The 21,011-nt window shown below is 44.0% G+C and overlaps 2 protein-coding genes across 2 annotated transcripts; both read right to left on the reverse strand.

Annotated features, from left to right (window-relative positions):
- Positions 1-464: 464 nt before the first annotated feature.
- LOC123411207 lies at positions 465-3,958 on the reverse strand. The gene is made up of 6 exons (XM_045104151.1): positions 3,582-3,958; positions 1,937-2,111; positions 1,618-1,846; positions 1,170-1,312; positions 1,015-1,083; positions 465-920 (listed from the first exon to the last, which is right to left on the reverse strand). The coding sequence occupies exons 2-6, from the start codon at positions 2,096-2,098 to the stop codon at positions 789-791; spliced, it is 735 nt and encodes a 244-aa protein (XP_044960086.1). The 5' UTR covers positions 2,099-2,111; positions 3,582-3,958; the 3' UTR covers positions 465-788.
- Positions 3,959-11,065: 7,107 nt separating this feature from the next.
- LOC123407140 (receptor-like protein 15) lies at positions 11,066-20,553 on the reverse strand. The gene is made up of 4 exons (XM_045100208.1): positions 20,241-20,553; positions 13,460-13,618; positions 13,274-13,342; positions 11,066-13,191 (listed from the first exon to the last, which is right to left on the reverse strand). The coding sequence occupies exons 1-4, from the start codon at positions 20,551-20,553 to the stop codon at positions 11,066-11,068; spliced, it is 2,667 nt and encodes an 888-aa protein (XP_044956143.1).
- Positions 20,554-21,011: the final 458 nt, after the last annotated feature.

Raw genomic sequence — 21,011 nt, forward strand, 5'->3', positions numbered from 1 at the left:
ATATTTTTTTCAGATTTTTTTGAAGTCGAAAAATTTCAATTTTAAATTTTTCAAAAACAAAAGGCTCCATAGAGTTCGGTCACCAAAACACCCTACTCTGAAGGGAGTATAATGCATCTTCTAACTGTGGGTGTCCAGTTTGTAACTGACCATGTAGGGCGGTGGTGCCTTGTTAAGGCGTGTTTGTACTAGTTTTTACTCGGTTTTCCACCAATTAACCAAGCAACCAACTTAATTAATAGACAGGAAATTAATAGTTTTTACTAGGTTTAAATTGCCCTTTCTCTCTTAATGTCTTATATATAGACAGGAAATAAAAAACCTTATTTAATAGTTTTTACTAGGTTTAAATTTCCCTTTCTCTCTTAGTGCCTTATATATAGACAGGAAAAAAAACTTAATTAATAGTTTTTACTAGGTTTAAATTGCCCTTTCTCCATAGTGTCTTATATATAGACAGGAAATAACAAAGTCAACTTCACTGTCAAACTTGGTAAGAACATTACAGGGTTCCTAACAACAAAACATATAAATTAGCACGAGACAAATAAGGGCATATACAATGGTTGGTAAGATAGCCATATCTTAAGTTTTGCATGTAATTTAGAGATGGCAAAAAAACATGTCTACAATGGGTCATCTCTTAGGCTTATCTTTAATAACTAGCTATTTCTAAAAACGTGATGAGACATATTATGCTAAGAAATCATCTCATCATTTGTCCTACATGGCATTTTTAAGATAGAACCATTGTACATGCCCTAAGTAGCTGGAGCTACATCAGCTTTCTACTGCGCGTCTGCCAAAGGTGTACCATGCTGAGGATCTGGTCTTTTTTGGGGCTGAAAAAAAGCTTCGGCACGCGGATCATCTTTGAAACGCCTTCTCATTTTCTCCAAAAACTTTGGATCATCAAGGCACTGAAATGAATAAAAGCACAAGCATAATATAGTCAAGTAATAAACCATACCACCACGAATGGTAATACCCCAAAAAGATATACCGTAGTATTACCTTGTATATACGTTTTAGCCTAGCCTCCTCCTTGGCTTGCAGCATAGCCTCCTCCTCCTCAGGACCCAACTGGAAAAAGAGGAGCGAGACATGTAAGAAACAGTGAAGCCACAAAATGTTGAATTGAACCCGCACCAAAAAATAGAACACCATACATTCTTATCAGGGCCGTTGTCCTGTATTGCAGTGTCACCACCATATGGCAAATAGGGATCCAAGTGGCCACCGGTGTACTCATAAGCATTATTAGGGTGCTTCAGGTCAACCCTTTTATTATGTGTACAACCACGACACTGACCTTTATTTTTAAAAAAAGGAGACAAGAGGAGACATGTCATTTTAACTAACAAATAGCAAAGCGACACAAATACATAACACTAACTGAATAACTGAAAGATAAAAAGTTGTGCGCAATAAGGACCTATGCTTGGTTGAGCACCTTGATATATTTAAATTGTGAAGTATAATGGATGAATGAAGCAGAACATAACAAATGGGCAACTAAACAGTGCGATTTAGGAACACATTTACAATTACAACCAACATCAAAGTTCAAGTTAGCATAGTGACGACAACATGTATCTAAGGGAGGGTATATAATACCATTATCATTAGGTTTAAGCATGTAGAAACAGCTGAGCGCAAAATCTTTATATGGTCCTCCAAGACGTGTGACTTCCGCAAAGAACAGATTGTCGGTGCCACTGTGAAATTCATCATCTCCTTCAGTCCTTGCAGTGAAATTGAGATGATAGTACCAATCATGTTTCTGAGAGCTGCCCTCACAGACTGATTGGATGCACACAATATCTTTGAGTTCATACGCAAGATTCTAAAACAAGAAGGATGAGTTGTATCAGTAACTGCTACATGAGTAAGATAACAAAGAGAGTGAGGGTGGGTGGGAGGGAGAGAGACAAACCCCCAAACGATTGTGGTCATCGTTATATTTGTCCAGTAGAGCTTCAACTAATAGGCGTGTATGCTTAAGCCTTTCCGGTTCTAATGACGACTTTGAAAGCTTCTTTCTTGTGCCATCAGGCCGGTAAAGAGCCCGCCTTGTAACTCTCTCTGTCCAGGACATCTCTTCTAAGCACCTAGTTAAGGTCAAAGCATTCTATTTGATAAGTAGATTGTATTGTACTTCCTGAAAAATGGAGAATGCAAAGTAATACAAAGTACTGTCTCAACGTTCTAGGTCAGAATACGGTTAGGGTGAATTTAGTTTTAAATAGGCATCAAACAGCTGCCAAGTCTCTTCAGTTAGCTCATGGTAGTAATAATTATATTAGTGATCAGCAAAAACTAAACTACACTGGACTTTTTACATGCCTAAGTTCTCAGTGTATCTTCTATATATTAAAAGTGCAATATGGGGTTCTTTTTAGACACCAAGTTCTGTGAAGATTGAAAAATGCATGCATCTTGTTCTCTGTGAGACATCTCTCAATTAGTTCTTGAGCGACATGAAGAAACAGATGATCGATCCTCACTCGTAAAACTTGACTAAAACTGAGAAGAAAATAAATTCTCAAGTGTCCAAAGTCACTATGGAGGTACATTAGGCCACCTGCAAAGTCTCAACGTAAGCATCACAGCTGCAATGCAAACTAATATTCTAGGGGTGCTTATACAAAACTAAAAGGCACTAAGAATTCACTTGAGCGTCGAGCTCCAATTTAAGCATCAATGCCAGGATTCAGGTTGGGACTAGGGAATAAATGTAAAACAAGATAAACGCGAATGGGATTTGAGCCTAGCATTCACTTTTAGCCATTTAGGTGCCCCATTTGGAGATGCTATTAAAGTGTGTGTGAAGCAGTAAAGGTGAGAGTAGCGGAGTTCTTTATACCAAGATTTATGGAAGAATAAATTTATTTCTCGGTCACTTTCAACTTACTGGAAAAATAAATGAATCTGGCCCTAGCACTCAGTTTTGGGCTCTCCATTTGGAGATGTCTTACAGTGTGTGTGGAGTCGGGAGTGGCAAAGTTACTTGTAGTAAGATCTATTGAGCGATAAATTTATTTACTGGTCATTTCCAACACACTAAAAAAAGATGCCTCAATTCTGAGCGCCACCATGCTAGTTAAGAAAAAAACAGCATCCATCATTTGTTTCCAGATCTCCAACTTAGTGTGCATTCACCTCACAGTTGTGAACCAGTGAAAGGAACTTGTTATTCTCGCTATCCTCATTGTTTACCTGAGGAAACAGAGCTATGTGGGCGAGCCTGACTACAAGTTAACCAATAATACAAGATTTACAAGTCATGTGGTTTTTCGTATTCTATAAAATTTTAGCACACAAAGTGGTAGCATATATAACATGTTTCTTTTCAGCTACGCTAGAACTCTAAATACAGTTACAAAAATGTTTCCTTGACCTCAACAGATCCGACAGAAGGAATTTAACCAACTTTTCAGCTTTCCTACAGATTGTTCCTTCCATGATTCCTGCTGTAGAAACTGCATTTTTTTGTGGTCTACTCACAGAAGTATATGGCAGTCTAGTTTTTTGAACATAATCAATTGTAAATGTGAATGCATAGAATAGGAGAACTTTACACGTTCTTATCCTGCAGGTCATCAAGATGGCGATTGATAGCAATATCAACTTAATGTAAGCTCTGAAAGGGCCCACCAATATAAGGATATATATGATAAGATCCCCCACGGTCAGTTCTGATGATAAATGTTTTAGCCCAATTGTAAGGTCTCCGCGATGTAATGGGTGGCCCAGGAGACAAGCAGCCCGGTGGTGGCGAGACAACAATGGTGTCATCATGAGCTACTGCCACCGCCTGCAGAGAGGAAGAGGAACTGGCATTGACAGACGATTCCTTCAATGACGTGCTGTCAAACAACTGATCCAAGGAAGAGACATCTGGATCTGGCTCTCGCAGAGCTTCTGCATTGGTGGGCACTGCCAACGAATCTGGTAACCTGAAGAGTGAAGAGGAACAAACAGGCTCAAGGAGTGGAACGGTGTGTACTTATATGTTAGGAGATGAATAGCACACTATTATGGACAACTTGAATCAGACTGTATTTTAAAAAGAACTACCTGTATATCAAAAAATACCAAATACACAGACTGTATTTGCTGGAGTACTAGTTAATACTACATGACTAAATTCTACTTATATGGGACCATTTGTGAGATTTGTCATTATGTTCTGATTAAATTATACTACTTGATTGATACTACTACCTGAGCATAGTTATCATAAAATTTGTAGCGATTCACTGAAGTTGGAACCCCCAATAGTACTCGGATTCTAAGTCCGCCACTGCTCTATTTATTCCATTCCAAACAGACAAAACCCAGTTCGTCAGGTTTCAGTTGACACGACAATGGATGGATGCGCAGGGGGGAGCCCAAAGAGGAACTCCAGCGAAAAACTAAAGCGGAGAGGTGCTGGATCACGCTAAACCCAGATGGCTAAAAATTAGTACACTCCGACTCCCTCCCCAAGGATCGAACAGAAATCGGCCCTATCTCGGCCCGTAGAACAGGAACAGAGAAGCGACGGAGAGGTGGGCGCTTTCATACGGTGGCGGAGACCGCGGCGGATCGGGGAGCTCCCCCCTGCTTTGGTGATGGCCGGCCATGGCTCGGAGGGGCGGCGGGGGATTGGAGATCTTTCTGACAAGAGGATGTTCGTTTGTGAGGAGAGGGGCCATAGCCTTCGCCACGCGCTCACGATCAAGAGATCCACCGGAGGCCAAAGCCTCGTGTATTTTGCTCCGTGGCCCTGCCAACGTATCACCACCACCGTTTATATCTGTACCGAAAGAGCAGAGCATGAGTCGGACTTGGATTTTGAACTCTTGCCGGTGCATCGTGCACGCACGTACGTATATATAGCAGGGAAGCTATCTTTTTTTTTTTTTTTTCCCCTTTTACGGATAGGAAATCTACCATCAACATAGCATGCATCTACAACCGAGTACTCCCTCCGTTCCTAAATATAAGACCTTTTAGAGATTGTACTATAAACTACATACGGATGTACATAGACATATTTTAGAGTATAGATTCACTCATTTTGCTCCGTATGTAGTCTTATAGTAAAATACCTAAAAGGTCTTATATTTTGAAACGGATGAAGTATTTTTTTAACATAATACAGACGTAAACGCTTATATACACCGCATACACTTGTCTCTACACGTGTATCGTTAGATAAATTGAAAAGATCGATAGCCTCCCATGCCGTCGGATTAAAGCAGAAATAACCGTCAGATATCCCAATAAAAACATCACGAATTGGGCGAACCCTATTTGATGATTCAGACGTCTGTTACTAGCATTTTTGCAATCGGACGCCTGAAGCGGTCCCGCGTTGAATCAGCGATTTCCCTAAAAGCGGGATGATGGTGCAACCACCAAGCCACCCAAGTGGATCTGGTAACCCTTAACTTTTCTTCTCTTTCATTCATTTCTTTCCCTTTTCCCTTTTTTTGTTTTCTGTTTTTTTCCTGGTTTAATAAATTGTTCGCAAACACGTGCAAGTTTCTTTGAATTGATGATCTTCTTTGAAATTAGATTAAAAAATCCAAATCGATGAACCTTTTTTAAAATACATGAAGATTTTTGAATTTTCATGAACTTTTTCAAATTTGATGTACTTTTCATGAATTAGATGATCATTTTGTTTGAATTTGATGAACTTTTTTTTTCCAAACTTTGTGAAAAAAATTCAATATCGATGAACTTTTTTCAAATACGATGAACTTTTTCAAATTCAATAAATTTGTTTTCAAATTCAATGAACTCTTTTTAAAATTGTGATTTTTTTCTTCAGATTTACATTTTTAAAACTTTTATGAACTTATTTTCAAAAGTCAACGGGCAACCGTTAGATGATCAGCCAGCCAACCAGTTTTTCTAGACAAACTGAAGCAGCACACGGGAACGAGCGGACTACTATAGAAAAGAGCGAGTGAGCGAGCGCCTGTCATCTGGTTCGAGCGTCTTGTATGTTGATCGGTAGTTTTGTTGGCCGACCCAGTAGTGTCCCCCTTCGAGTGCTAGTACGCAAACCGGTGCTGAGAGCCCTGACTAGGAGCACCCCACGAATTGTAACAATCTGACTCCTCATTAATTTGCGTAGGTTTTCCTTCAATTTTTAAGGCTGATGTAGCACATCGATGATAAGTATTTTTCTCAGTTATGAAACCAGGGTGTTCATTTAGTAAGAAGATCATCAAGACTATGTAAGCGGCACCGACACACAAATAGCAAAAATCCTCGCAACCCTAACACGTGTAGGGGTTGTCAATCCCTCGTGGGGTAAAGTAAAGATAGATTGATAGATGCAAATAAGAGTGATAGCGAATAAAACGTAGCAATATATTTTTGGATTTTTTGATGGTATAGATCTGAAAATAAAAGAGCAAATAAAATAGAAACGTGAATAGCAAAGTAGAGATTGCAAATAGATGATGTGAAGTAGATCCGGGGGTCGTAGGTTCCACTAGTGGCTTCTCTGAAGAAAATAGCAGACGGTGGGTAGACAAATTACTGTTGGGCAATTAATAGAATAACAAATAATTATGGCAATATCCAAGATAATTATTATGTATATAGACATCACGTCCAAGACAAGTAGACGGACTTCTGCCTGCATCTACTTCTATTACTCCACACATCGACCATTGTTCAACATGCATCTAGTGTATTGAGTTCATGTAGAAATGGAGTAATGTCTTAAGAACGATGACATGATGTAGACAAGATCTATTCATGTAGAAATAGACCCCGTCGTTTTTATCCTTTATAGCAATGATACATGCGTCTCATTTTCTTTCTGCCACTGAGATTGAGCACCGCAAGATAGAATCCATCACAAAGCACCTCTTCTCATTGGAAGATAAAAGACCAAATTGGCCAGACAAAACCAAATATCGGAGAAGAAATACGAGGCTATAATAATAAAGCATGAATATAATTTCATAGATCCGATCATAAACTCATAATTCATTGGATCCCAACAAACACATCACAAAAGAATTTTCTTGAAGTGAAGTTTATGATAAGGGATACTAAAACTTGAATGACAAATGTGACGTATTTTCATACCTTCTCCACTGACGACGTGGATCTGATCTTTTCCACGATACTTGTCCTTCATGGTTACCTTCCCCAGCTCGCTGGTGATATGGCTCGTGGCACCACTGTCAACATACCAATTGGTGTCGATCCCATAGGAGCCATCAGCAGCGGCGACAACCTTGTCATCGTCTTGGGAGGAGTCCTTATCTTCTTAATAGCGGTACCAGTAGTCCTTCGCGATGTGGCCTGGTTTAACAAGATCTGATAACATGGGGTATCCGGGCAAGACTTGCGAGTGCCGCCACCGCGGCGTCCCCTGTTGCTGGAGCCACCGCCGCATCCTTGTCCGCCCCCGCTCCCGTTGCTGTCGGACCGCCCCTTTTCGCGGGAAGGACCATGCGAGCGAGAGCCGCCGCCATGCCCGCGGGATGCAGTGTTTGCAGAGGACTTGAAGCCCCCGACGCTCACACCGTGAAACTGCACCATCCTCTGATCGATATTGCCAAGCATGGAGAAGAGCTCGCCGAGGGAGATGGGAGTCACACAGGCATCGAGGGAGGAGACCGGGGGCTGGTAATTAAGGTCCAACCCATGGAGGATGTACAAAATCAGCTCATCATCCTGGATTGGTTTTCCAGCCGCTGCCAATTCGTCGGCAAGACCGCTCATGAAGGCGAAGTAGGAGGCAACATATTGGTTTCTCTTCTGCTCATTGATGAGCGAAGTATGGATGTTGTTGACGCGGCTCAGCGAGTGCGACGAGTACATGGTCGCCAGCGTCATCCAGAGCGCGTGCGCCGTGGTGATCGTGGTCACCGTGACGTGTACCTCTTTGGAGAGGTTGTTCAGCAGGTAGCCGAGGACCTGCCAATCCTCCTGGACTCAAAGAGGGTGGAGAGGATTGGGCTCGGAGGTCTCCTTGCCATCCTTGTCCTTGGTGGTGAGGAGCCTCGCTGGTTCCGGCGAGGTGCCATCGACATAGCGGAAGACACCGGCACCACGCAGTTGCGGCATGATCTGCATGCGCCATAGCATGTGGTTCGTGCAGGAGAGCTTCTCGATGACCTGGTCATTGAGGCTAGGTTGGAAGGCACCGGAGGAGGAAGGCATGGCTAGGCATAGATGCAATCGAGGGAAGCTTAGATGGGAAGTAGGAACGCTTTGATTACCATGTGCATTGGCGGAAACGTCTTATCCTATCGAGGGAGACAGGTGCATGTTATATTGGCAGTTGGCAAGCCTGATCACGCATACAAAGTTTGTTGGAGATACAACTTGGTGAAGAAGAAGTAAGAGAGATAAGCTAGGTAGTTAAAACCGAATTTGAATCAGCTCCGTGAGCCTACCTCTATCTACCTCTAACCAGCTACCTATCTCCAGCTATCTCGTATGTTTAACAAAATTTTCATGGATTGAGGATATAAACAGTGGGTTATAAGCTTACATGTGTATGCATCTTCAGGACATTCAGGAGCTTCTTAGCCTGCCGGCACAAGGTTTTGACATCTCACCTTCACAAAAGAAATTTCAAAAAGAGCATGAACATCAGCTTGACATGTAAGACAGTTGTTTTCATTTGACAAAATACGATGATGTCAACACTATGGCTTTACTGAAATTGGTTTTGACATACGCATCAAAATCTTGAGGTCCCCCTGGAGTTTGGTAGACATTTGACATATATGGAGTGCCAAACACAAATCTATCTTCTAGTTTCAGCTGAATTTGTTAGCTGGTGAGGGAGTTGTTTTACATCATCCCTGATATATAGCAACATTTAACTGACAATTCCATGTTGTTAATTTGGCTTCACAAGTCATTTATTATGTTTTCCTGTGCTGTAACTTACATATAGGGATGAGTCACTGAGGCAGCACATAGAGTTTCTAGAGCAGCAAGGAATAGCCGGCGTGAGCCACCACAGCCTCCTGTTTTCCAAGACAGAGGTCTTGCCAACTTTGAGTGAAAATGAGCATGCATCGGACAGGTTAGTGTTGCTGCCTTGAGCACGGACCATGCATGAATCTTTCTTACCAACCTTTCCTTGTAGCTCACACTGATAGTCATGCAGGGATGCCCATGCTGTTAAGCCAAATTGAGATGTCCCTGCCAAAGATATCAACCGGCTGACACAAACCCTTGCGAACACGGTAAGTTAGACGGTCAATCTCTTACTATTTTGCAACTCGATGAGCGATGCACTTTTGCCTATTGTTAACGGTATGGTGAGATGAGAAGACTGTACGTGTAATGTGGCAGGCGCTCGCGTCCGTGCTTCCGAACCGTGACAGTGAAGACAAGACAGAAGGTGGTTTGGATGATGAGCTGATGAAAAGTTGAGGACGGTTGCCGCTGAGTCGACATGATTCTCTGAACCTTTGTTTGTTTTGGCCATGTTCATCATACCATGTCTAACTTTTTTCGGATCCTGGTCGGCTGTTATAAAGATATACTGGCTGATCAAATAAATATGAATCACTGTATTTTATCAACTGAGAATTTTACAGTACATGCAGCAATACAGATAAGAGTGGTCAACAAAGTGACTTAACACTGCTTAGTCGAACATTAGGAAAAGCATTACCCTGTTCCAATCTAAGTGACATCACATTAACCAGTTCCAAAGAACTTAGGATTTACAATCCAAACAAAATATAAGAGAACCTCACAGCCTTAGAGCATCTCCAACAGCCGCGCAAAAAGGGGCGCGCGCTAAAAAACGACGGTTTACCGCGCGGGACTGAAATGCGCGCTCCAGCGGCGGCGGGAAAACCGCGCGCGCGGGAACCGCTAGCGCGTGCGAAAAGGCGGCAGCCCGCGCGCCATTTTTGCGGCGCCGCGTCCCGCGCGCCCATAAAAGGCAGCGCGCTGCCCTGCCTCTCGCGCCGCGTTCTCTCTCCCTCTGCCTCTCGCGCCGCCGCCGCGTTCTCTCTCCCTCTCGCGCCGCGCTCTCTCTGCCTCTCGCGCCGCCGCCGCCGCCGACGAGCCACCATGCCGCCGCGCCGCCGTTCTGCGTCGGGCTACCGCGGCGTTCGCCAGCGCCCCAACGGCGGGTTCTACGCCGAGATACGCTCCGGCGATCTCCGGCTGAGCCTCGGCACCTACGACACGGCGCACGAGGCCGCCCGCGCGTTCGACGCGGCGGCGTGGCGCCTAGGCAGGCCGCGACTGCAGATGAATTTCCCGGACGTCCGCACGCTCCAGCAGGCGTTAGACCTGGCCCCGCCGCCTCGTCTAAACTCCGCACAAGACCGTGCGGAGCACACTGCGCTGCAGCGCCGCCTCCTCGTCGCCCAGGAGGACGAGCGGGTCATGACGGAGTGGCGCCGGCGCCATCCGGAAGACGTCGCCTATGAGCAGGAATACTGGGAACGGCGCCGCGAGGAGGACACGCGCCGGCGCCGCGAGGAGCGGTTGGACAGACGTCGTCGGAAGGCTTTGGCGTGTGCGCATGCCGACCTCGTCAATGCAGGCGGGAGGTCCTTCTTCACTGAAGAAGATGAACGATTGGTTTGACATCTGGCTGTCAACCTCCGACGACACCGACGATGATGGTGGTGCAGATGACTGGAGCGACTAGGATTAGTTTTTTTTTATCGGACTATCTACCACCGAACTATCTATCTATATTTTCGAACTACCTATCTAGTTGCTATCTATGTAAAATAACTTTGTATCTTTTTTATTTAATGCAATCTATTTATTAAAAAAAATTGTACGCGCGCTGCATTTTTGGACACTGCTGGAGCGGCGCGCGCGCTGCATTATAGCGCGACTGTTGGAGCCAGCGCTGCGCGACGCGCAAAACCAGGCGACCAACGCGCGGCAAACTCGTTTTTTAGGCGCGGCACGAAGCGCGCCTGTTGGAGATGCTCTTATTACACAACTTAACATTTAAGAATATTTTAGAACAAATCATACAACTTTTTAAGTACTCTACTTGTTTCACAAAAAGGTAATGACATGACGATTATTCTGCCCTCTGGAAACGTCAATTGGTGCTTCGGTTCTTTCTTGTGTATATAGCCAACTTAACGATTACAAAATTGCTGAACTTGTCCACGGCAGAAAACCATGACCATCGCCAGCTTGTCTTGAAGTAAAGCACACCCAAGGACGTCCAGAAACCAACCATGTAAAACATTGCTGAACATCCAAACAGAATTATATCACCAACTCTGTCATCATCTGCTCCACGTTCTTCAAGCTCAGGAACCGACGCCACAAAGCAACTCTTTAGCAACGGTGGGCCACAGAGATTTGGATTACCTTCATAGCTGCTCTGATCAAATGTGAGGAACTGCCCCATTGTTCCCGGTGTAGGACCAGACAGATTGTTGTGTGCCACTGAGAACACTTCAAGGGCCTGTAATGCTACTAGCTCTGAAGGTATATGGCCTTCCAAGTTGTTGTGTGAGAGATCCAAGCTCTCGAGATCACTTAAATTTGATAAGGATTGTGGTATTGATCCATCCAAGTAATTGTCTGAAAAATTCAATGCTCTTAACCATTTCATGCTACCTATACTTTCATGAATGGATCCTTTCAAGTGGTTCGAAGAGAAATCAAGTCCAGTCACATAGTTGAGTATGTTTCCCTTATAATAATCCTCCCTATTCTTGGTCATGAATTCCTCTTGGATTGGTAGCCCTATGACATTGAATAGGATCGGAAAATCTCCAAAATCAGGATGGAAGTCAAATAAAGTGTCATCAGATCCCATAACGTGCAAGCATGAAGGCAGTTGTCCAGATAGCTTATTATGAGAAAGATCTAGTAGACGCAAATGCTTCAGTTTGCATATACCATAAGGAACTGCCCCTTCGAACGTATTGTGTTTTAATAACAATACTTTTAACTTGGGAAAGGAATCCATTATCAGCTTTGGAAGACAACCACTGAATTGGTTTTCTCGGAGATCCATTGTATATATGTTAGATGCCGACAATGGAATTGGAAATGTTCCATTAAATTGGTTTTCACTCATATGGAGATAATACACATCTGGTAGGCAATGCACCGGACCAGAAAGGTTGTTTCTTGAAACATCCAGAAGCGTAAGTACTTTGAGGTTGCATACATCTGACGAAATCGAGCCTACCAGCGAGTTCCCTCTTAAATTCAAAATGCAAAGTTCCGTGAATGAGGATATGCAGGTAGGGAGAGTGCCGGTCAACTTGTTATTGCTAGCATCAAATGTCATAAGAAATCGGCTGCCACATATCATCTGGGAAAATTCCCCCGTGATTTCATTATCATCTACCAGTAGATGTAAAATGGAAGGTAATACTATGTCCCGAGGGAATGAACCATAGAAATGATTTCCAGAGAGTTTCAATGCGGTGATGTTTGACATACTTCCAAAAAAAGCGGCCCCAATGTTATCTGAGAAATTGTTATAAGACAAGTCTAAGAATTGCAGACTATCCAAGTAGCTAAAGGCAGAAGGAAAGATGCCCTGGAAATAGTTCCTTGATAAGGCTAGATACTCTAGATTTGGTAACGTGTTGTTGATGTCCACAGGTAATTTGTTTAGCCTATTGTAAGATGCATCCAGCCAAAGCAAATTGGTGTGTACTTTGGATGGAAGAAAAGGACCTGAAAATAAGTTACCTCTTAGAACAAGGCGTGATAGGTTGACATTATTCTCTATCAAAAATAAGGGGAAGTAACCACTTAGGTTGTTGTTAGACATATCAACTGACTTTAGTGCATGTTGATGAAACAAGAAACTTGGTATAAGAGATGAATTTCCATTAAGTTTGCAATTTGGAAGTACTAGAACCTGAAGCTGGGCTGACATATGTGTTGCTGGATTTTCAGTTTGCACCTGAAATTGGCTACCGGTGCTTCCAAGTTCTAGATGAGTCAATTGGCTGTGACTTCTTAAGGAATTAAGTGAGAGAACTCCTTCAAGAGAGATACTTAAGAGTGAAAGTTTCACCAATGATGTGAGATTTTCAAAGATAAGAGAGGGAAACTTCACTATTAATCCGTTATTATTCGATAATTCGATAACTCTGAGAGAAGTTAGATTTTGCATGCATGGCGGTAGTTCTCCTGATAAAACATTACCCCCGAGATATAACACTTGAAGACCTCTCATATTGCAAATATCTGTAATGGAAACACGTCTTAATTAGTCCTTAATGCACCATGCCACATTCCCGGTATCGTACACATAAAATGCATCATTTACCTGTTGGTAAGGAGCCTTGGATATCATTATTGCTTATATCAAGAGTATGCAGCTTCATTATGCTGAGTTCTATACAATAAGCAACAAGGCAAACCATAAGAAATGATTTGGAAGATGTGGTTGACACAAAAACATCACTAAGGAAAATAAATAATAGTGTTCGTTACAAGAGAACCAAAAACTCACGTTGTATTGTCACATTCGAAGTGAAGTGATTCCCGTTGAGGAATAGGGACCGTAGTGATAAAATTTTGGTTAAGGATAGGATGGAACTCTCCAATGATCCGGTACTACCGGATAAATCCAGAATTTTTAGATTGCGCAAATTTGACCATACTTCAAAGCCTGCAAGAAAAAAAAAATTCAACATATGAGCATAAACAGTTCAATAACACTTAAGGAGTTCAAGTAAAAGAAAAGATGTATGTCGTTTGGACACATTAGAATTGTGCATTGGTTCATCTCGAATCCTGAATATGGTATTGGGTGTGACATAAATTGTGAACCATAAAACCTTTCGTATAAGACCCGGAATTCTTTTGGGAATTATGAACCATAAAACCATTCATATAAGGCAGAGAGGGCAATTGAGATGGTCACAAACATAGTAGCTGTTAAACCAATGAATGATAATGATATAAATGATTTAGGGTTGGGAGCTTTAGAATGTTTATGTCAGGATCTAGTGCCATCTCCCATTATGCCACAAGATCCAAATGATTTAATTGAGGAGGGGTATGAGGCCCTTTCACAATCGAATGCTAATACGCATCATTTCACTGGTTATGAGGACCAGTCGGATGTTCAGGATAGACCCAAGAGGACTTGGAAGAGAAAGATTTATCCTGTTTCAGCGGTGCGTCGTAGCGCTAGGTTCAAGACAACTAATTTTTTTATGATGAACCATGAAATGAATTTTCTGGAATAACAGAGGTCTAGCAGACTTGGCTAAAAGAAGATTCATAGCTGAAATTACCATTGAGCAGAAGTTAGACTTTGTTGCATTAATGGAAACAGGAAGAGATAACTTTACATCTCAATTCCTAAATACGATATCGGGAGGGGCTGATTTTGATTGGCACTGTCTACCACCAAGGGGAAGATCCGGTGGGATCTTGCTTGGGGTGCGGTGTGATACCCTCGAGGTACGAGATGTGGTCTTTGGAGACTTTGCTGTTAAGTTTAGAGTCCGATCCAAAGTGGATGGTTTCCAATGGGCTCTTGTAGCAGTCTATGGAGCTGCCCAACCTGAGCTTAAGAGAGACTTCTTGGCTGACCTTGTCCCAATATGTGGTGATGAGAGGCTGCCAATTTTAGTGGATGGTGACTTTAATATCATCCGGAGGTGAGATGAGAAAAATAATGAGAACTTTGATGGCAGATGGTCATTCATGTTTAATTCTATCATCGAAAGCCTTAATTTAAAAGAGATTGAGCTTTCAGGGAGAAAATTTACCTGGGAAAATTCCTTGCCTAATCCAACTTTTGAGAAGTTGGACAAGGTTCTCACGAGCATGGAGTGGGAGCAGAAATTCCCTAACGTCTCGGTTCGCGCCCTACCAAGAGCGATCTCGGATCAGACGCCTTTGTTTGTAGACTCAGGGGAAGCTACACACATTGGGAATAAGAATCTTTTCTCTTTTGAATTAGGATGGTTTGAAAGAGAAGGGTTTCTAGACATTATTGCCAGAGAATGGGATTTGGTTAAGGAAGGGGATACCAATGTCGAGAGGTGGCAAAATAAGATAAGGCACCTGCAACAATTCCTTAGGGGTTGGGCCAAGCATGAGAGTGGGATTTATAAGAAAGAGAAACAGAGACTTCTCGAAATTATAAATTCGCTGGACATCAAGGACGAACAATCGCATTTAGATGACAATGAGAGGTCATTTAAAGCGGAGGCTGAAGTAAAGCTCAAACAACTACTAAGAGAAGAGGAGTTGAAGTGGGCACTTCGAGCGAAAGTTTGCCATGTCATTCATGGAGATGACAACACTCAATATTTCCATCTCATAGCTAATGGTAAACATAGAAAGAAAAGAATAGTTCAGTTGGAACAAGATGAATGTACAATAGTGGGGCACGAGAATCTGAAAGTATATATCTCAGAATATTATAAAAAGTTATTCGGGGCTCCAGAGGATAATTTTGTGTCCATGAATGAGCATATTGTTGGAGACATACCTCAGCTCGGGACGGACGAGAATGAGGTATTATCCCAGCCTTTCACGAAGAAAGAGGTGTTTGAAGCAATATCACAAATGAAAAATAATAAGGCACCAGGCCCGGATGGGTTTCTGACTGAGTTTTATAAGAGATGTTGGCATATTATCAAACGTGATTTGTTACCAATGTTCCAAGACTTATACAACGGAAACCTGCAGCTATTCCATCTTAACTATGGGACAGTGACACCGTTGCCAAAGAAGGAAGGAGCGGTGCGCATTGAGCAGTTTAGACCTATTTGCCTTTTGAATGTAAGCTTCAAGATTTTGACCAAAGTAGGCACGAATAGGTTGACGAAGATTGCACATGAGGTGGTGCTACCTAGTCAAACAACATTCATGCCAGGCAGGAATATCATGGAGGGCGTGGTGGTCCTTCATGAAACACTGCATGAAATCCACTCGAAGAAACTAGATGGAGTAATCTTCAAAGTCGATTTCGAGAAGGCATATGATAAGGTCAAGTGGCCTTTCCTACAACAGGCATTACGTATGAAAGGTTTCGATGAAATATGGAGAAGGCATATTGAATCCTTTGTACAAAAAGGAAGTGTTGGAATTAAAATCAATGACGACATGGGTCATTTTTTCCAAACACTTAAAGGTCTCAGGCAAGGAGATCCAGTGTCACCCATCCTATTTAACATAGTTGCTGATACGTTGGCAATTCTAATAGGAAGGGCTAAACGGAAAGGCCAAGTAGGGGGACTCGTGCCGCATCTGGTGGATGATGGGGTGTCCACTCTACAATATGCTGATGATACTATCTTGTTCTTGGAACATGATATAGCAAAAGCAAGAAATATGAAACTAATACTTTGTCTGTTTGAGCAGTTGTCAGGTCTAAGAATTAATTTTCATAAGAGTGAGCTGTTTTGTTTTGGGAAAGCCAAAGATGAACAAAACGCTTATAAACAATTGTTTGGTTGTGAACTAGGAAACCTACCGTTTAGATATTTAGTCATACCCATTCATCACCAGAAACTTTCTAACAGCGAGTGGAAGTGCATCGAAGATCGCTTTGAAAAGAAATTAAGCTGCTAGAAAGGAAAGCTTTTATCTTATGGGGGAAGATTGATACTCATAAATTCGGTTTTGACGAGAATGTCGATGTTCCTTTTATCCTTCTTTGAGATACCAGTAGGGGTACGCAAAAGATTGGATTTTTACCGATCAAGATTCTTTTGGCAGAGTGATGAGGACTGCAGGAAATATAGATTATCTAAATGGGATATTATTTGTAGGCCTAAAGACCAGGGAGGACTGGGAATTGAAAATTTAGAGGTAAAGAATCGATGTTTGCTGAGCAAGTGGTTATTTTGACTTTCTGTAGAGACAGAGGGTATGTGGGTACAAATTTTACGTAATAAGTACCTACACTCTAAAACTTTGGCTCAAGTAAATGTCAGACCTAATGACTCACCCTTCTCGAAAGGGCTGATGAAAGTAAGGTCAGAGTTTTTCCACAGAACTAAGTTTATGGTCGGTAATGGTGAGGGGACAAGATTTCGGGAGGATACCTGGTTGGGGAACATGCCTCTAGCTATCCAGTATCCAGCCTTATATAACATAGTGCAACGTAAGGAGACATATGTTGCCACGATCTTACAATCTTGTCCTTTAAATATCCAATTCCGTAGAGCTGTGATAGGGCACCATTGGGATGACTGGCTACATTTGGTGAGGAGACTCATGGATGTCCAATTATCACATGAATCGGATAGGCTACATTGGAAGCTTACGAATAATGGGGTTTATTCGGTAAAATCAATGTATCTAGATCTTATTGACAGTACCATCATCCCTAAATCTATTAATATTTGGGAAGTCAAAGTTCACTTAAGGATCAAAGTCTTCATGTGGTTTGTACACAAGAGGGTGATCCTCACTAAGGATAATTTGGCTAAACGAAATTGGGGGGGGGGGGTACCACTAAATGTAGCTTATGTGATAATAATGAGAATATTTCACACCTCTTTCTCCTTTGTCCACTTGCCAGACTTATGTGGCATACAATTCATATAGCTTTTAACATAAGGCCTCCAGATAGCATAGACACGTTATTTGAAACGTGGCTTCATGGAGTTGACATGACGATTGCAAAACAAATTCGTATAGGAGTGTGTGCACTTCTTTGGGCTATATGTAATTGCAGGAATGATGTGGTTTTTAACAGATGTATCAATATACAATTTCCGCAGGTACTTCACAGAGCGGCGGCCTTGATCCGTACGTGGTCATTACTCACTCCTGCGGACACCAGGGAGCCTTTGGTTACTGGGTCTACCCGATGGGAGATGGTAGCGCGGGATATCTTCAACCGGTGTGGATGGCAGTCCAGTAATAGGATAGATGGATAGGCATCTACTTCTATTTTCGCCGGATGTGGCTCTTTTTACTTTCTATCTCATATTTATTGTACTTTCGGAGACTATTTAAACCTTTTCATTTTTTGCAATAAAGGGGCCGTATGCATCGTGCTGATGCAGAGGCCGGAGGCAACCTTCCTTTTCTAAAAAAAACATATAAGACCCTAAATTGTGAGCATTTCCTATTCTAATTTATAGTCCGGTCCTGGGTGTGGTGTCCTATCTTCTCTGGCTTCTCAAATCTATAAAAATATTAATGGTGTATAGAATGCTTGAGAACAAGCACTTGCAAATGACGAAATTTTAATATATTTAATCCATTCTAAACCAATAAAATCCACCCTTTATTAAAAAGATACATTTCGACAAATGATGTCATAAAATTTGGTGTCTAATATGGATGGTGTATATTCATAGTTGTTCAAGATGGATGAGGCAACATAGATAATGGTTCATGATGGACATTTTTGTATGCTAAGTCACTTCCACGTAAAAAGGTAAAAAAACGCTTAGTTAGTACATACATGTTCTGATTTATTGTGGTGAGAAAATGTTTTTTTATTAAGATGGAGGGACTAAAACTTATAGTTTTGCTTATTTACAGAAAAAGGGTTTTCCCGCTTTATATTATAAAGCAAGACCGAACAATGCACACACCATACACATTCAAGGCAAAATATAGAGGTGCCGGGCATCGACACACCACCCAACCGAGAACAATAAAGAGGTGAATCAGACACAACAAAGTCAGGCCTCCAAAGTGATGCCTCCAAGAAAGGTACGACCAAGGATAGCCGCCACTGCTCCTTCCGTGAAAATCAGGTTTTCACCTGGAGCAAGATGACATGAGGGGGAGCATCGCGGCGGAGCCTTTAGAAAGGGTACGACGTCAACTACCGCCGCCACCGTAGGCCAGTCAAAGGACTGGGCAAATGGTGTACCCCGACGCTCACACCCCACCATCGCACCCTAACACCGCAATCACGCGCAACCACGCCACCCGCGAGGCAATAGTTGCCCGCCTGCACCTAAGACGCACGCTCTGTCCACAAACGCCGCGCCTCCCGCCGCCAGGGCTGCCGCCCTACAGCCAGAGAACCCCGAGACCTACACAAAGGCCACGACTTTGGACCAATTGACGGCCCTCGACCGACAGATACACCCACAGACGCTCCGCTGGGAGAACCGCGCTGCCCGCCCACAGCTATGGAACGGGGGAGAAAGGGGAGCGGACGAATTCGGACTGACACACCCCTTGCCGGCGATAGGTGACACGACCGCATCGAGGCCACTCATCCCTCCAACCAATCTCCCCGAAGAACACCCCACCATGGAGCAGGCACAACTCTCCGCGAGGCCATCCACAAACGCTCGCCAGTCGACGAGGGAAACCAAATCGACACGCCGACACAGCCGATGTAGCTCAATAGGGAGGTCTTCCCGCTCGAGCGGCACCGTCCAGCCATAAGGGCCCGACTAGACGAGGACCGCCCACCTCCACCGTTGTCATTCCGCCCCCTCACCACCGCGCTATGGCGAGAGGGCCGCCCACGGCCCAGGCCGCCCGCAACCCGCGACGACAGGGGCGGATTCGGATGTGCCGCGCCATCACCACCCGCTGCCCTGCAACACCTAGACTGCAGCGCCGCCACCCCAGCCAGCAGAGCCCCGGCGGGAGGCGGCAGCCGTAGCCAAGGGCGCCTACTCCCAGCACCGCGTGCAGACCAGATCTGGGAGCTGTGCCCACACCTTGTCGACAAGCGCGCACCACCAGCTCGCCACCAATCACGCGCCAGCCCACACCGTCGCCGTACGTTAGCGCCGATACCCGCCGCGCCGCCGTGCCCGATGCCGAGCATCGCGTCCCCAACCGACCGCCGCAACCCGCGCCGAGGCCACCGCACGGGAAGACGAAAGAGCCACGCCGCCGCCAGCGACGACCGGGCTTCGCCCAGTCGCCCCCTTAGGCGGGCGGCGAGGGAGGAGGAGAGTAGGGAGGGAGGGAGGCCCGGCGGTGACGGCTAGGTTTCCCTCTCGGTCACGCTCAGGGCAACGCGTGAGGGAGAGGAGAAGGGGAGAGCCTTCTTCGGTTTTGCTTATTCTCAATTGCCTTCAAAATTGTTCAAGTTTCGCAACCCAAGTCTTAAAATTGTAATTAGGATATTGACTCAACTTTTATAAAACTTTACTTTTATTGGGATTCAGGAACATAAAATGCTTTTCATTTTTTGTTTTGAAAAAAAAGAAGTTATGCTTTTCATGAACTGAACAACATAATTTATTGAAAACAGTTATAACATAGGAGTATGTAAAAGCATATATAGACTGCGAAAAGGAGATACGAGGCGTAGAGAGCCTGGATGCATGAATTACCTGCGTCGGGCGTGCATCCTTCTATCTGAAGGTGGCTCAGGGACAGATTCCGCAGCTCTTGTAAAGGAAGGAACATAGTGGCGTTGATGCGCCCCAAGGCAACATTCCTAATTATGCTCAGGTCGAGGCCCGTGACACGACCTGTGCGGGAGCTGCAGGTCACCCCGTCCCACTCGCAGCAATCTCTGCTGCTCCAGTCCACCTCAGGTGGTACGTAAAAGATGTGGCCGCGGATGTCCAGCAGCGTCGTCCTGTCGTCGTCCGTGCACCCGCCGCACCCAGTGGACATCGTCGCCAAGCATAGCAGGGCCATTGCCAGCGACATGGTGCAGGGGTGCGGCATGGTCCTTGCTCGTACAAACGACCTTGCTGATTTCTGACTCCAGTTTCTTGTACTGGCCAGGTGCTGAAATCCCGGAGAGGACTGAGCCAAGTACAGATGCAAAATGCTCCCTATATATACCTGAGATCCAGCACTCTTTCGTACGCAGAGAAGACTTTACGGACTGCAGCCTGTGACCTGCAGGCACGTATGGTTTCGATGAGAATGGGTCACCCGGCCGGCCGGCCGGCAAAGCACGCTGCGTAGGATGGCCGGACTCGGATAGCGATACGGCCGGCAAGGCGCGCCTGATAAGAATGTGAATTCCCGGTGCCGCGACACTCACGGCACCGGCCAGTGACTCCGAGCCGGCCTCTATCCTCACGGCGACTGGTGTTGTATCTATCTGGTTAAAAGATAATTTTAGATCAAGTATAATTTTTTTTATT

This window comes from Hordeum vulgare, chromosome 7H (genome assembly GCF_904849725.1).
Source record: "Hordeum vulgare subsp. vulgare chromosome 7H, MorexV3_pseudomolecules_assembly, whole genome shotgun sequence".
Taxonomy (NCBI): domain Eukaryota; kingdom Viridiplantae; phylum Streptophyta; class Magnoliopsida; order Poales; family Poaceae; genus Hordeum; species Hordeum vulgare.